The following is a 17,503-nucleotide window of genomic DNA, read 5'->3' on the forward strand; positions in this document are numbered from 1 at the left end:
TGTATATATAATTTTCATCCATTTGTAAATCATTCTATTCTCAGACTTTAACAAGTTGATTTTTAGTACGAAGCATTGCTTGAATTCAAGAAAAAATTTAAGGAGAGTATTTTTAGTCCAAAATATATGAGTAACTGTTGCTTCTTAGAATGTAATTTGTACTAATCTCCCCAACTATAAATGGTGCTCTTGAAAATATGTATTATATATATTATTTTGTCTTTGGTATAAAATAAAGTGCATTAGGTGTCTAGTAATAAAAACATAGCGGCTGCACTTGTAGATTCAATGATTGTTAAATTTGGCCAAGAGGTTTCAGAGGGAAAACATTTTGAAAAACAGTTAACAAACGACGGACGATGGATGGATGCCAAGCGGTAAAGAAAGCACATGTCTGTGATTTACCACGTGTGTGTGCAGATTTTTCGTTGTTAAATATCATATCAAAATGGTGAGATATTGAATGACAGATAACAAAGTTCATATATTTGATCTTGCGAAAATTATGTTCACTGACGAAAGTTATTGTCAATTCGATTTTATAACATCATCTTCGTGTATTGTCATCTTATATTAGTACCGTTGTGCAAATCTTTAGACTTATATATATTAAACACATGTCTATGATTAACCACTAGGATTTTTTTAATTTTTTAATTGGTAAATCAATATGATCATAATTCAATGGAAAGTTATCGAATGAAAGTGCGCAGAGTTATATATTTGGTTTTATATATATTTATTTAGAATTTCGTAGAATTTCTAAGAGTTGTTGTTGATCCAGGTCAAATATTTATGTACATCTGCATACACACCAGGTAATTCTGGTCGAGCACATCCATATCCCCAGCTTACAATACCTACAATGAATAAACATTTCTCAAGACTGAAAGATTTACAAATGTGCATTGCTAAAATTAAAAATAACACCGCTTTCATAATTGATGTTATGGTTAATAGATAATAGTGTGCCAACTATAATAGATAATTCCGTGCTAGTCTGGGTTTGTAAAACCTAATGACTCAACATTCTATTTAGATACTGAAAAAGACTAATTAAAAAAGAAAATGTAAAGGCTAGTTAGAATTGATGAGTAAAAATGTTCTGAGGTTTACTACCAAACAAACATTGTTCACCCAAAATCCAATTTGTCATTTATTATTTCAACGGTGTCACGCAATGGCACTTACAGATCAAAGATAAGGTTGAATCACATTGATTCTTCAAGTATATGGTTTCCACGTCCTGTGACATTAAATTAATGCAAAAAACCAAGGTCACTTTCCGCTTTATTTTTTCAAGATCAAATATCGTCCAAAACGAAGACCAAAAGGACTTACGTTTTATCAAGAACCAGCTGGAGCAAAGTCCAAATCCGAATCAACAAAATTAACTTTGACCTCAATTTCAAAGTAAAAGGTCAATGATCTCAAATCAACACACTCTAAGACACTGTTAAGTATGAAGACGAAGTTACCCTACCAAAAAGCGTATTTTGAATATCTAAAAAGTCAACAAAGCACCTTGACCCAAGTAAATTGTCGTAGCATCATGTAGAAAATTCAGTTTATCACACATTTAAATTGATACTTATTACAGTTTCACCATCGGTCGCCAAGCATAGAACATAAAAAAATATGCAACAATCCAATTGAAAAAAACTAACGGCATAATTTATAACAAAACAATTTTCGAAAAACAAATCTAACAGACATGAACCAACGACAACCACTAAACAACAGGCTCCTCACTTGATCCAGGCATTTTAATAATTTGGCTGGTTAAAATGTTTGTGTGAGACAAACCCTGCTCCTAGCATGGGAAAGGATTGCTAAAGTACAAAATAAGAAATAACTTTCAAAATCAGTCATCAGATCGATACAAAAACATCTAACAAAAACACAACATTCAGGACGTGGCAGCTAAACAATGTTTTTGCTCGAAGGAAAATCGAAACATTTCCTTCTTTTAATCGCTTTTGGATTTATTATGAAAATATGCTAACTAGCTCATTGTTTTTGCCGCTTTTTTGTTCAAATCGTGTTCTCTTAAACCTACATCATTGTACATGTGCTGATATATTTGAAAAAATAAAACATACCTATAAGATCCCAATTGCCCTGAGCGTTCAAACAAGAATATGGTCCACCAGAATCTCCCTGTACAGAATAAAATTTGCAATCAATTAGAACAATATCTCCTTTAAATCACACACATTTAGATTTCTAAATTAAGGAATGGTACAAAATTTGTAGAGCATATCTATGTTGGTACGAAGGAAACTACAATCAAACAATCGAAGATTTATAAATATAAGAACTAAATGTAGTTTTATTTCTAAATTCTATTTCAAACTAGCAATCAATTTGTCTCTTTTGTCGTTAATTTCCTCGGTTTTGGTTTGTTATCCCGATTTTGTTTTTTGTCCATGGATTTATGAGTTTTGAACAGCGGTATACTACTGTTGCCTTTATTCAGTATATAATAATTGGCTCTCAATAATGACGACTTCAGTATGTATACTAAAGAAATGTATCCTGTTGAACTTACTTCAAATAAAGCTAATACTAACAATGACCACTGCCCTTTCCTCGATCTTGATATCTATATCACTAACGGAAAGCTTAATACTGATATTTATCATAAAAGAGATGATTTTTCATTTCCTATCGTTAATTACCCATTTTTAGATGGTGACGTTCCCTTGTCACCATCTTACGGTGTTTATATATCTCAACTTGTACGATTCGCTCGTGTATGTAACAATGTTTTAGATTTTAACGAGAGAAATTTATGTATTACTGAAAAAATATTATACCAGGGTTTTCGATATCACAAACTATTCAAAACATTTACTAAATTTTATCATCGGTACAAGGACATCATTCGTAAATATAGCTCAACATGCAGACTTCTTATACCTTCAGGTATTTCATATCCATTTTTTTTTTTTGGAAATATTTTTTATAAAGCACAAAAATGTCAGTATTCACCTCCGAAACTAACAAAACCTTTAAATAGACTTATTAAGAAGGGATATAGTTACGATACTGTTGTCAGGTCTTTAAAGATTGCATATTTTGGCGTTAATATTGATTCATTTATAGGGTCTTTGCATCGGAACTAAACACAATTATTCAAAAACCAGTTGTTAGCATGACACGGGTTATGTTCTTCTCATATATGTTATGATGGTATGATACTAAACCCCTAACGGGGAGGATTGTGCCTGATTTCATATGATGAAATCATAATCTTTCAATCAGTGTAATTGAAGTCTGGAGCTGGCATGTCAGTTAACTGCTAGTAGTATGTTGTTATTTATGTATTATTGTCATTTTGTTTATTTTCTTTGGTTACATCTTCTGACATCAGACTCGGACTACTCTTGAACTGAATTTTAATGTGCGTATTGTTATGCGTTTACTTTTCTACATTGGCTAGAGTTATAGGGGGAGAGTTGAGATCTCATAAACATGTTTAACCCCGCCTCATTTTTGCGCCTGTCCCAAGTCAGAAGCCTCTGGCCTTTGTTAGTCTTGTATTATTTTAATTTTAGTTTCTTGTGTACAATTTGGAAATTAGTATGGCGTTCATTATCACTGAACTAGTATATATTTGTTAAGGGGCCAGCTGAAGGACGCCTCCGGGTGCGGGAATTTCTCGCTACATTGAAGACCTGTTGGTGACCTTCTGCTGTTGTTTTTTTCTGTGGTCGAGTTGTTGTCTCTTTGACACATTCCCCATTTTCATTCTCAATTTTATTTTATACATATCACCGTGTAAGCTCTGTTACTAAACATAATATTGCAATCGCAAAAAGTGTATTTACCTGACAAGCATCTTTTCCGCCGGCGTCAAGACCAGCACATAACATTGTGTTTGCATTATAAGCATTACTCAAATAACCTGTACATGCGGCATCGGACAGCACTGGTTTGTATACCTCTTGTAGTCTGTCAGATGTTGAACCACCTATTAAAAGTAGTATAAATAAAATTGAATTGAAAAATATAAAACAAAAAATAACTAACTCGAAGGTAAATTTAAGAAAAGGAGGTCCATGTAATCTGACAAAATTAAAAGTTACATTTTTAAAGCAATCTAAAGAACGAATAGAAAACAACTGTCACGTTCCCGCCTTGGTTCATGCATTTTCTGAAAAAAATACCTTAGCTAAAGAACGTTCGCTGATCGTATATAAAACAATCCTCTTATACATTATAATATATTTTAACCACCCTAGCTTTTCTGTGGAAATATATTCACAGTAGGAATTCCATTCATACCGATACAGGGTGGGGGGTTTTAGGCGTCTAATCGCTTGATTTCGTCATATGTTTCCAAATCATATTTGAAATAACAATGAAAAGACTAATATCTGCCCACACAATGAGGCAACACCACTAAACGTTAAACGTTTAAACGTTATGTTTGTTAACTAAGAGCATACATTTGATAATTAGATAAATTCAAAATTCTATTTATTTGAAAATGAAGTTATATTTTATAATATGAATTAATAATCCACCAAAGGTGTGAAATATATATCCTTTATTTATATTTGTTCTTGAAATTGAATACAAGACTCATATGCTATCAATATTTCTATGTTAATTTTGTACTCTGCATTTTTCAAATTTAAACCATTTGACGTATGAATAGTTGTATCTAACTCTATGCCGTTTTATACTTTCCTAAAATTTTCAATTTTTTTTTTTATATTGAACTCTTATTTAGTCTAATTTCAACTCTTTAGTCCATTGATTGTTTTCCTTGAATTTGCTTTTTTTACGCAATGAACAAATGTGACCATGTCTAAAGACGTAAAAAATGGATAATTTTGTTTTAATTATTATTAAATAAGCATGTTCCGCTGCATTATTCCATAAACGTAAAGCCTGAAAATGAGCAAATGAAGTTCTACACGTGAGAGATCTACTAGAAGTTATCTCAAAGTAAATAAGTCAATTGTACACTGATAAAAGTATACACCAATGTGCCCGCGCTTATTTCCGTTACTATCTTGATTATTTAGAACGATTCTATAGTCCACAGCAGATAAGTACAGTTTAACCACACATGTTAAATCTCATATATACAAATGAGAGTACACAAAGGGTATCGATTTAACTTGTTGTAGTTTAACAATGTTTCTATAGTCGCATGTTCACTATGACAAATTCATACATTCCTTTTTGTAAATATTCATAATAAATGAATTATACCGTTTATTCATTAGTTAAACATCAGGATAGATTAATCATTTCTCTATTATACATATTTTAAAAAAAAAAACATGGTGGAATATTCAAATTTCAATGCAAGCCTTGGTTTCTCTTAATTTTGAAATGATGCTTTAAATACTTAAGAAAAATATATTGCATTAGGGTTTGGTGTGGTCGTTACTTAGTCCGTATAACAAAATGGAGGGAACATACGATATCTTTTGCTGACATAAACACTATCTTTTGGCAGATAAGTAAGTTTTAGTAGATTAGAACAATTGTTGTTTTCACATCTTTTTAATGTGTATATATCTAAACTTTCCAAAGGAATATTTTGCTTTTAATCGTTTGTACAAATGTTAATAATTCTTTATCATGTTTATTATAAATAACTAATTTGTATTTACCTTCAGAGGTAGTTCCCCATCCCGTTACGACACATTCTTGATTGAAAAAGTCACTGGTAGGTAATGACGTCACACAAATTGGGCTGACATCATCGTTCTCTGTAACTGTTCCTGCAAGTAGCATGATAGCTATATCATTGTCGAAGGTTCTTGAATTGTAATTATTGTGACTGTTGATTTGTGAAACAGTATACGCTCTCTGGTTAGCTTCATTGGCAGATCGTGAATGTACTCCAACGTCGATGGTCCAATCTCCAGGTCTGTTTTCTGTTCTGTTAAGAGATTAATTTTTTGTACTGTGAATTCATTATTATTCGTTGGATACCAATTTTTCGTGGGTTTCGTGTGTACAGGCGAACCACCAATTCAAATGTTCAACAAATAACATTTGTTCAATAAGCTATATATACAGAAATTGGTAAAACCACGAAATCAAATATAGACGAATATGTCAGTTTTCACCAATCCACAAAAATTGAAACCCACGAAAATAAATGAATCAACAGTAACAAAATAGAAAAATAAGAATACAAAACTTCTAACAAACTTCATATCTTATAAATGGCATAATCAACATTTCAAACACTTGAAACGAATTTTCCTTATTTGATATAGTCATTTCTCTATGAATGAAATTGTGGATTTAATCTAGTTTTATAGCTTGTTATAGCCCTTCAATAGTGTAAACGTCCAACAAAATGTATAAAAAATAATGAAGAATGTTGCATGCTTAAGTGCGGGCATTGTCTAACGTGCACGTTGGAATGTTGTATTGTACAATTTGTAAAAATCATGCAATGGGATTTATTGGTGAATACGGTTGATATTTCCGTTATAATCTTCTTTACAAATATTAACATTTTAGTAAAGCTCCCTTTCTCCTTGATTAAATCGCAATATGATCAATTCTGATTTATTGATTGATTGGTTTTTTTGTGTTTATTTCTAGACTATAGTATTTTTAAATAACGTTCTGTAGTGTATAATAAAATGGTGAGAGGTAGGGTGTGTATGGTGCAGAAGAAATAAGTGCAAAGTTTTACGAAATTTTTTACATGGTGTAAGATGGAAGTTTTGACATATAATATAGGACTGTACACAACATTAGATAAAATATTTGCTACATTTACAGCCAATAGTGACTCACAAAAACTTTACACGGCAATCTTTCTAACATAACTTTTATTCTTATTAGTTCTTGTAAAATTCACCAAAACAAATATAGGTCTGAAAATTAGTCAGCATTTACTAAAACTATTGTTAGCAATAATTCCAGTTCCTTTATGAAATTGTATAACTGTAATTAAAAATAAACAAAAACTTACCCATCAACACAGTGAGCAGCTGTAATAACTACAAGATTTCCAGCGCTATTTCTAATCAAGGCACCACCACAGGTCAGAGTACTTGTTCTGTATCTCATCAATACCTAAATAATATGCAATATATATAAAAATAAAAAAGAGCTCAATTGATATTTCTGTTTGAAAAAACAAATCAACAGGTCAGAGTTCTTGTTTTGTATTTCATCAATACCTACATAGTATGCAATATTTAGAGAAAAAAAGGCTCAGCTGTTTTCTCTGATTAAAACAACCCTTCAAAGGTCAAAGTATTTGTAATGTACCTTATTAATACCTTGAATATATGCAATATTTGCAGATAATAAATACTACAATATATACATTTTATGTTCAATACTCTTTCGTGTTCAATTGTATTTCAAATTAGCACCAACGTATATCATGTATCTATGACATGTGCATCAAATAAAGGGACTGCACTTTAAATTCATTATTTTCTTCTAATAGTGGTAATTACGTAATAAAAATGCTGTTGGTCTCATATTATATCCTTTCATCAAAAGTTTAGAATTCGAAAAAAAGACACGTTTGGTCATCCTAATATTAGAAAGCGTAATAAAATATGTATTAAAGAGTACAACACATTTCACTGACAATGACATTTCTTCAAAGAAACATGAAACACAAACAAACAATAGTACGCAAAACACAACATACAAAACTAGGTAAACAATGTATTGTAGGTTGCAGAGATGACATGGCATGCCAAATATCTAATATATAAAACATATATATACCTGCCATGGCCAACTGTGCGGAACGGCCTCCCGGCCTCCAACAATGTATGTAGATTTATGAGGTGCGTTTACTGGGCTTCCACATCCTGTATTTTTGGCACTCGGCGCACCTACATGACAAAATGACAATTGAAAAGATATAAACACAAAATATCATTGAAGAACTTTTACGATGGTACTAAACACTTTGACTGAAATTAATTTGGCGCGTTTAATTTTCATAAAATTTTGAAAATATATTTACTTTCACCCTTTGACAAAAATATAAAAAATTCAAAAAACTTGAATCACACACTGTCTTGGAAAAATTTCATTGGATATATAGCAGTTTGACAAACACTAATTTTAATTCATGAGAAACTTAATATTTCCTAAACAATAAAACGAGATTGAAACGTTTAGCTGATTTTACAAATTTATCTCCCTGTAGTGTTAGGTACCACATTAAAAGTCTCCATAACTTAACTGCTTTTTTATTACCTCTCCACTTTTAATTTGGTTAGTGGATTAAAATAAAATTTGCTCGAAAGGGAATAATTAACATTTTTTAACTAAAGAAGAGAAACAAATAATATTTACTAAATATGAAAATAAATGTGTGAGTGACCTACATTATCTCTGATAAGCATATCTTAATAAATCATGTACAACTGTCACGTTGAAGTTATAATTAACAAGTACTTTGAACCACAGTCCTAGTTTGAAATATGTATTGAGATAAAACGTTATATACATGTAGCCAAGATAAACACATGATACAAACATGAACAATTAAGAGCATACAAACAATATTAGTGAAACATTTTCAGTTTATAACGCAACACAATTGTTCCATTTATTTTAATGTAATGGTTGAAATTGACAGCTGAACGACTTGAAACCAGGATCAATGACAAACGTGACAACTTCAACCTGTTAACCTTCATTATCTGTAATAACATACACCTGTCACATTGCATAGCATATCATATCTAAATTTATAATTAAGGACCTGCAAATTTACTTAATATATGTTTGTCTTTTTCTTGTTTATCATTGCGTTGTTAGTTTATTTTCTATCTGTGAATTTGAATGTCCCTCTGGTATCCTTCTTTTTTATCCCTTTATTATATGGAATTGACATAGATGTGTTCGTCATAACTGTTTCAATAGGGAATACACATTTGAAATACACATTGAACAAATGCTATGTTCAAGATAACGAATAGGTTCACTATTACGATGAGTCTGTATCTTGATTTACCAGAGATTTTTTAGCATATGGCATAAATATTGATTTGCAACGCCGATGATGATATAATGATACATTCTGTCGATACCACTGGTATCGTTCCCCTATATTGTTTACTTGATTTATATATTCAAAATGTTTTTCATGTCTTAACATAGCCACACGATCAATTTATATGATTTAAGGAGGCTCGAGGGTATAAAAATTTCAGAAAAAAATTAAACATTTGTTTTTCATTACAAATTTTATTTATTACCTTTTGTAGTTGTTCCTGTATCATATGGTACAAAAAACATTTAAAACAATTAATTCGTGTTGGCCCCAGATGACTTTTAAAATGTAAACATCATACAAAAAAGTTCCAAATTATCTCCCTTTGGTGGAAAAATGCCATTTTGGCTTTAAAATTGAAATATCTCTTTTAACTCATCGGTGACCTATATTTTTTAATATAATTTCGATATTTGCTGTACTTAAACTAATTCATTTGAAAATTTGAGCGATTTCTATAATAAATTTCTTTTTTTATTTCGATATTACCTTTATTTCTCTTATTAGTTCAACAGAAAAAAAAACACTTTTACAAAGATGTGTGCTTCTTTCGAAGGCGGATTGTGAGCGCAAATGAACGGTAAGATAAAGTTCATTTATAGAAAAATATAGAGAAATCCTAAATAAATGATTTAGACCCGCGAACCCCCTTAACAAGTGTTAAACACCATGAATAATATTGCCTCAAAAGTTAATTGATATACATGTATGTGTCTTTACTCAAAATCAGATAACACAGGAATGTATGCATATTGGCAGTCCATATATACACGATGCACAAAACTACTCTCTCCGCAAGCAAATGTAATACTAATTAGTCTTGATTCGGTATCATCGATTTTCCTTTTGAAACAGCGTTTTAACTAGCACCAAGGCAGTTTCATGGTTCACGGTCTTTGATGGACTACCAACTAATATCGATATAGATAGACTAGACAATATCGGCATTCTGTTATTAATTTTATTTGTAATAGTTTTGATCCTTACTAGATTATCTAATTCTTGACATGTAGATAAAAAAAAAGTTGTATATTTACTAATTAGACAGTAAAGGACGAACACTTTACACGACATCATTACACATTCCAACCTTTGTCTTTGGTATAACGCATATCGCATACAAAGCTTAAAAGGACCCAGATAACATAATATGAATTGTGATACATCAGACAAATTCAACTTGATAATGTAATTATAAGCAGAGAGCAACCACAGGACTACATGTTACTGTTAAGTTGAATGGTTAAACATGTTTGAGAGTGCTAATCTTTTTCGAAATTTATTGCAATGTACATTTAAATCCAAATCAGCCAATTGATCATGTGTTAAGCATGGAACTTTGAATTACTTACTTAAAATAATCCAAAGATTTGGAAAAAGTGAATTGTTACAATCAAATACATTTGATTGATTATTTCGTCAAGGCGTTAAAATGTGTGTATATGTATATATACATCATATCACTATCGAAAAAATACATACTGAATGTAGCTCCAATTACCGCTGCAAATAAAACCAGGACTTTCATGATGAATTGGAATTTGACAACTGCTTATTATCAATATCTATTCTATTTAAATGGAAATATACCGTACCGAATTGGGGGACATACATTGTATGCATTTTCTTTATGTTTATATACCGCATCATCTGTCAATTCTTGCTGTCCTTATTAATCCTAATAATCTTCTTATTTGCACCTGTTTCGCATCTATACCGTTTTCTGTTTTTTTTTATTATCAATTATATTTTGTTTACCATTATCCCTATTTGTCCTCTGCTTTTACTTATCTTTAACCTAGATTATAAACATTCAAATCACGTTGAAACTGGACTAAAGGTTAAATATCTTGTAATATAGATTCCTGTTCGGGATATATATATATATATATATATAAACAAAATAAAATATAGAACATGCATTAAGTGAATGAGAGATGTTACTGTGATACCTTTTTTATAATGATATTCAAGTCTATAATGAAATGTTACAACCTAATTATGGAAAAGTTAAAGCAGATAACTCTCGACTGAAATGCTTGAATAAGTTGGTTGTTATGTTTCTGCTCTTTAAATTACTTGCAATAATTGATACGAAAAATTGGCATCGCATCATTTCTGAATCATTTTGAACAATTTTTGCGTACTAAATTGCAATCCTGTTATCTTTTAAAAAAAATTTAAACCATTGTGTCAATGCAACTGATAATGAAGTTTTTCTCTCCGATATTTTTTACTTAAAGGAGCAACATTGTGTGTGCTACATGTGGAACAGGATCTGCTTTCCCTGCAGTTTGTTGCTTAGTCTTTGGTTTTCTATGTAGTGTGTTTGCGTACTATTATTTGTCTGTTTGCCGTTTTGTTTTAGCCATGGCGTTGGCAGTACATATTCGGTTTATGCGCTTGAAAGACCTTTTGATATCCTTCGCCGCTTATTCACCACCCCAGTATTCAGCACTTCTGTGTTAACATCATTTGTATGGTATTTATCCTCAATGAACTTTTAACAAAATGTGAAATTTTTCGAAAAACTAAGGATTTTTTCATTACCCTTGAATAGACTTCCGAAGCAGTATTTGGCAAATATATAAGTATTTTGGGTCCTCAAAGCTCTTCAACTTCGTACTTTATTTGGCCTAATGATATTTAACTTTGTTTATCCGAACGTTGATGGTAAGTTCTGTGTAGACGAAACGCGCGTCTGGCGCACAACATTGCAATCCAGATAGTATGTATGAGGAGAGTTCATTTACAGCAATATTTATGAAGATACACGTAGGTCATTTGTTGTGCGTTTTAACAATACAGCAATAAATAATTCAAAATATACCGGAACATTTTTGGTTGAGTTTTAGCAGTTGTATATCTACATCAATTACTAGTCTGTCAACACTTTTGTTCATAATTCGTTCTACACCGATCTAAATTGAACAACATTACAAGTTTTTAGACCAAAGATCAGTTGTTCTCTCTGAGTACTGCAGCTTTATTTTCCAACAATAATTAACAACTATGATATTGTCTATATTTATTAAAGTTGTGCTCAAAAGATACAAACAATCAATTGCTTCTTTGTTACATATCTGTTTATTTTATTTTATTTGTTTGTAGTGATTAAGATTAGAGCACATTGTTTATAGCTGTATTTTTGACATTGTTTACCTATTATGTCTGTTTGTTTTGTTCACTTGTCGTTGTCAATATAATGAAATTTGATGCGACTGTCACACAAGTGAGAGGTTTAGCTAGCTATTAATTCCGCTTCAATCCACCATGTTCTACATAAGAAAATGACCGTACCAAGTCAGGTATCCATTCTTTTGATATGTTTCAGCTTTTGGTGTTGCCATTTGATTACGGACTTTCCGTTTTAAATTTTCCTCGGAGTTCACTATTTTTGTGATTTTACTTTTGACCAAAAAAAATGTACCTTATAAATAACATATATTCTCTGCAATTAAATGGATTTCTCTTCTTTGGAGCGCTTAAATCTAATTATTTGAAAGCAATGCATCAGATGAAAAGGGGATAAAAAAATTGCCTTAGGGAGTTGACTCTTCAATTCTGTTTTAACTGGCAAAGAGCCGACAATGTCGTGAAGACATGTTTTAAAAACACATTCATTTTGATAATGATCAGTTAATACATACGTTAATTGTAAATAATCTTAGATTGTATTTTTCATGTGCAAAATTGAGAATAAAAGATATTGTATCATTTTGTTTATGCATTTGTTGTTTTTTTCTGATGCAAATAAGTTTCGTTTTAAGTTAACTGCTCACATCATTGATAACAAACGTAGACCTAGTAAAGGTTGGAATGTTAGAAACACAGTTGTGTGTGTTTAAATCGTATTTTTTTACGCCGTCTTTAACCTGATAAATACACAGAACACGCTCATCAAAAGTGAAGAAGGCAACAAATGGACAATATTAATCATGACATGGCAAAACTATTTATAGAAACCAAAAGCTTGAACCTGGATAAAAGCCGGTAACTTATTTAGCACATAAAATTTAAAAGAGAGACAAAAGATACCAAAGGGGCAATTAAATTCATCAGTCGAAAGTAGCCTGACAACACCATGGCTAAAAACAAAAAAATGACCAACAAAATTATACAAAATACAACATGTTTAGAAAACTATAAACTGAGTAAGCCGACTCCGATCAAAACTTAGAGAGAATAAACAAACCAGGATCCACATGTTATATTCGTTGTGTTACTATTGGCAAATGATATCAGTTTAGCTAATGATGGTACATGCATGAACAACTTTTTTCTATTTCATGTCGATATATTGGTTTCAATCGTCGTTTGGTTCAAATGGAATGAATGCTTGGCGCAGTAAAGCTCAAACTATTTTGGTAGACCATAATTCCTTCATAGTTTCATAACCTTAAACGATTTTAAGAAGAATTGTGTGCAAATCGTGACATTGTTTACAAATTACATTTTTGAATTAGTTTATGGAAGAGATAAATATCAATTCAGTGAACGTGTTAATAAATAGATGCAAACATTGTGCACATCTAGGTATTGCGATAGATTCCATTGTTAATTGAAATGTTGTGTGATCAAAAATATAGAACGTCGTTATTCCATCAATAAAGTTATCGCCTTATATATCATGATGCCAACGTGCTCGAGTCAGGACGACAACTATATTCCATTCGTTTCAAGTAGGCTGATTCCGTACATCCACGGAGAGAAGCGTGGTCATCCGAAGTATGCCGATTGAACTATATTACACTCAAGCAAAACCATGATTCGAATCGATTAATATCCGTAAAAAATAGGTCTCTAGTTCGGACTAATTTTAAACTAACATTGTTCCGTGACAACTCTTTTTGTGTATTTAATTTTTAATATATAATTCTGTACACCGCTTGAAAAGAAACTTTTTTTGTATATACATGTATATATATATATATATATAAATAGTTATCAAAGGTACCAGGATTATAATTTAATACGCCAGACGCGCGTTTCGTCTACATAAGACTCATCAGTGACGCTCAGATAAAAATAGTTATAAAACCAAACAAGTACAAAGTAGATGAGCATTGAGGACCCGAAAATCCAAAAAGTTGTACTAAACACGGCTAAGGTAATTTATTCCGGGGATAAGACAATCCTTAGTTTTTCGAAAAATTTAAAGTTGTGTCAACAGGAAATTTATTAAAATATATAAACCCCTCCAACAGACTGAATGAGTGCATTGAACTCCATGTCTGTATACATGCTGGTTTAATCAAAAGAGATTAAAAGGCAATCCTGTTCAGGCCTTAAATTTTCTATTTTATTTATGAAATTCCCACTATCTCTAATGTAACTGGTCTGTCTTTTAACTATAGGTATCACAAAGTAATCAATAAATTTACCAACCTTTTCGGTGACAGAGTTACATTGAGAAATAATTGGTCTGCATGGGGCAATTAATTTACTGCCATCGTTTGTTTTGTTATCCCTTGAAGAAAGAACAAGTTCACTTAATTTGTGAAGTTTAGGAAGGTGAAAAAGACGACCCAATCTGGGTCCCTCTTTCGATTAGCCACGGAGAAAATCAAGAGTTACATTGTATCCCATCAATCTCACCATTGTTAAACATCCTGCTGATTTGTGTTTGTATATTATTTTTAATTAGTAATATATTAGGTTTTTATACTTTGTCAAAAATTAAGATTTTACTATTTTATATAATTGCTTTTTCAAAAATATAATAGAAAGTATGGGTCATCTTGCAATTGTTTAAGCTGCAAGTCGTGCTCAAATTATCATAAATAGTTCATAAAAATGATGTAGGTGTTATAATCTACCTTAAAAAGAATGAAAATGAGGAACCATACTTTAAGTGTTTAAAATGTCACTATCATTCCAGTATGGAATATTTACTATACGAGTTATCTCCCCTTAAATGGTTCAGTTGTAAAGTTGATTCTAAAAACACAACTATTTCTTCAAACATTGTGGTTAATGCAGTTAATGACTTATTTTTCTTTATACAGATAACAAGTCTACAGATTAACAGTCTTACCCATTTGCTTATTTAAGTTAAGAAAAAAAGGCAACAGTAGTATACTGGTGTTCGAAAAACATAAAATTGATTGAGAGAAAACAAATCCGGGTTACAAACTAAAATCAAGGGAAACAAATCACTTATAAGAGGAAAGTAACGGAACAACAGAAACACTGAAGTACAACAAAACAAACGCCAATATACATACAAATGAACTATGATAACAACTGCCATATTCATATAAACGGTACTAACGGTTCTATCCCAAATTCATGTAATTGGTTTTGATGTTATATTTGTTACTCTCGTAGGATTTTGTTTGATGCTTGGTCCGTTTCTGTGTGTGTTAGTTACATTGTAGTGTTGTGTCGTTGTTCTCTTATATTTATGCGTTTCCCTCAGTTTTAGTTTGTTACCCCGATTTTGTTTTTTGTCCATGTATTTATGAGTTTGAACAGCGGTATACTACTGTTGCCTTTATTTACCTATTCAGTATTGTTATTGTACAATCCAAAATAGCGCTATACAGTGAATCTACCGTAAGTGCTAAGTGTATAATCAGTAATGCGTTAAGCAGAATACACTTATTCCCTCCGTCTTTTCTGCGTGATTTATATAAAAAAATTGATTACATTTAACGAATATTCATCATTTTCTTAAAAATTCAATGATTTATTCACATGAAAATGGAGATACAGCAAACAACATTATTTCGAGAGAAGTTTTGCACAATCAGCAGCAATATTACATGTATAATAGTATTCTTTGGACGTGATACTTCTCTTCCACTATTTAGAATCACTCCTGTATTATTAATATTTACTTTTGTATATATTGACCACGACCTCACCTTCAGTCTTAGCCAGACATCTACATTCGTTTTGTATATATAACTTCTGTATATTTTTGATTCGATTCTTCCTTTTATTAATACGATCCGGCATTGTAACACATATTGTATTGCATACTGTGTTTCAAAACATGTAAGTTAATCGCACTAAAATGCGTTAAAATTTACACATATTTATAAAACCGTGGCCAATGCGAGCAACACCCTAAATTGCGTTTAAAACTATGACATATAATGATACCACACGGTACTTGCATGGACCAGTTATGACAGACATGCATTTCTAAAGGTAATGTTTCCTCGAACACATATTTGTTAAACCCAGTATTATGCCTATGACCATGATAATAGACCGTGGATCATAAATATAGTTTACGGATTGCTCATTCCTCGAAATTTGTAATGCAATGCAAATGCATGAAGTGTAGTGCAACTGTCATATACATGATATTATATATACACACTATCTAGTCAAGGCAAACCAACTCAGATGTCCTTGATATTTAGTAATCAACATTGTTACTGATAAGACGTGTTCACTTTGGTCGTGAACAATTGTCACGGAACAATGTTAGTTTAAAATTAGTCCGAACTAGAGACCTATTTTTTACGGATATTAATCGATTCGAATCATGGTTTTGCTTGAGTGTAATATAGTTCAATCGGCATACTTCGGATGACCACGCTTCTCTCCGTGGATGTACGGAATCAGCCTACTTGAAACGAATGGAATATAGTTGTCGTCCTGACTCGAGCACGTTGGCATCATGATATATAAGGCGATAACTTTATTGATGGAATAACGACGTTCTATATTTTTGATCACACAACATTTCAATTAACAATGGAATCTATCGCAATACCTAGATGTGCACAATGTTTGCATCTATTTATTAACACGTTCACTGAATTGATATTTATCTCTTCCATAAACTAATTCAAAAATGTAATTTGTAAACAATGTCACGATTTGCACACAATTCTTCTTAAAATCGTTTAAGGTTATGAAACTATGAAGGAATTATGGTCTACCAAAATAGTTTGAGCTTTACTGCGCCAAGCATTCATTCCATTTGAACCAAACGACGATTGAAACCAATATATCGACATGAAATAGAAAAAAGTTGTTCATGCATGTACCATCATTAGCTAAACTGATATCATTTGCCAATAGTAACACAACGAATATAACATGTGGATCCTGGTTTGTTTATTCTCTCTAAGTTTTGATCGGAGTCGGCTTACTCAGTTTATAGTTTTCTAAACATGTTGTATTTTGTATAATTTTGTTGGTCATTTTTTTGTTTTTAGCCATGGTGTTGTCAGGCTACTTTCGACTGATGAATTTAATTGCCCCTTTGGTATCTTTTGTCTCTCTTTTAAATTTTATGTGCTAAATAAGTTACCGGCTTTTATCCAGGTTCAAGCTTTTGGTTTCTATAAATAGTTTTGCCATGTCATGATTAATATTGTCCATTTGTTGCCTTCTTCACTTTTGATGAGCGTGTTCTGTGTATTTATCAGGTTAAAGACGGCGTAAAAAAATACGATTTAAACACACACAACTGTGTTTCTAACATTCCAACCTTTACTAGGTCTACGTTTGTTATCAATG

The 17,503-nt window shown here is 31.5% G+C and overlaps 1 protein-coding gene across 1 annotated transcript; it reads right to left on the bottom strand.

Annotated features, from left to right (window-relative positions):
• Positions 1 to 715: 715 nt before the first annotated feature.
• Positions 716 to 10,583, bottom strand: LOC139489116 (trypsin-1-like). Its single transcript, XM_071275247.1, has 7 exons — positions 10,502 to 10,583; positions 7,738 to 7,847; positions 6,962 to 7,065; positions 5,637 to 5,908; positions 3,834 to 3,976; positions 2,103 to 2,160; positions 716 to 860 (listed from the first exon to the last, which is right to left on the bottom strand). The coding sequence occupies exons 1-7, from the start codon at positions 10,545 to 10,547 to the stop codon at positions 763 to 765; spliced, it is 831 nt and encodes a 276-aa protein (XP_071131348.1). The 5' UTR covers positions 10,548 to 10,583; the 3' UTR covers positions 716 to 762.
• Between the last annotated feature and the right edge of the window lie 6,920 nt (positions 10,584 to 17,503).

The sequence above is a fragment of the Mytilus edulis genome, chromosome 9 (assembly GCF_963676685.1).
Source record: "Mytilus edulis chromosome 9, xbMytEdul2.2, whole genome shotgun sequence".
Taxonomy (NCBI): domain Eukaryota; kingdom Metazoa; phylum Mollusca; class Bivalvia; order Mytilida; family Mytilidae; genus Mytilus; species Mytilus edulis.

Bases quoted from the DNA above. Each gene is read 5' to 3' on its own strand.
- LOC139489116 (XM_071275247.1), bottom strand. From the start codon at position 10,547: ATGAAAGTCCTGGTTTTATTTGCAGCGGTAATTGGAGCTACATTCA. The intron at 3,977-5,636 runs GTAAATACAAAT...TACTTTTAATAG, and splicing joins ATGGGGAACTACCTCTGAAG to GTGGTTCAACATCTGACAGA. The intron at 2,161-3,833 runs GTAAATACACTT...TATTCTGTACAG, and splicing joins GCGGAAAAGATGCTTGTCAG to GGAGATTCTGGTGGACCATA.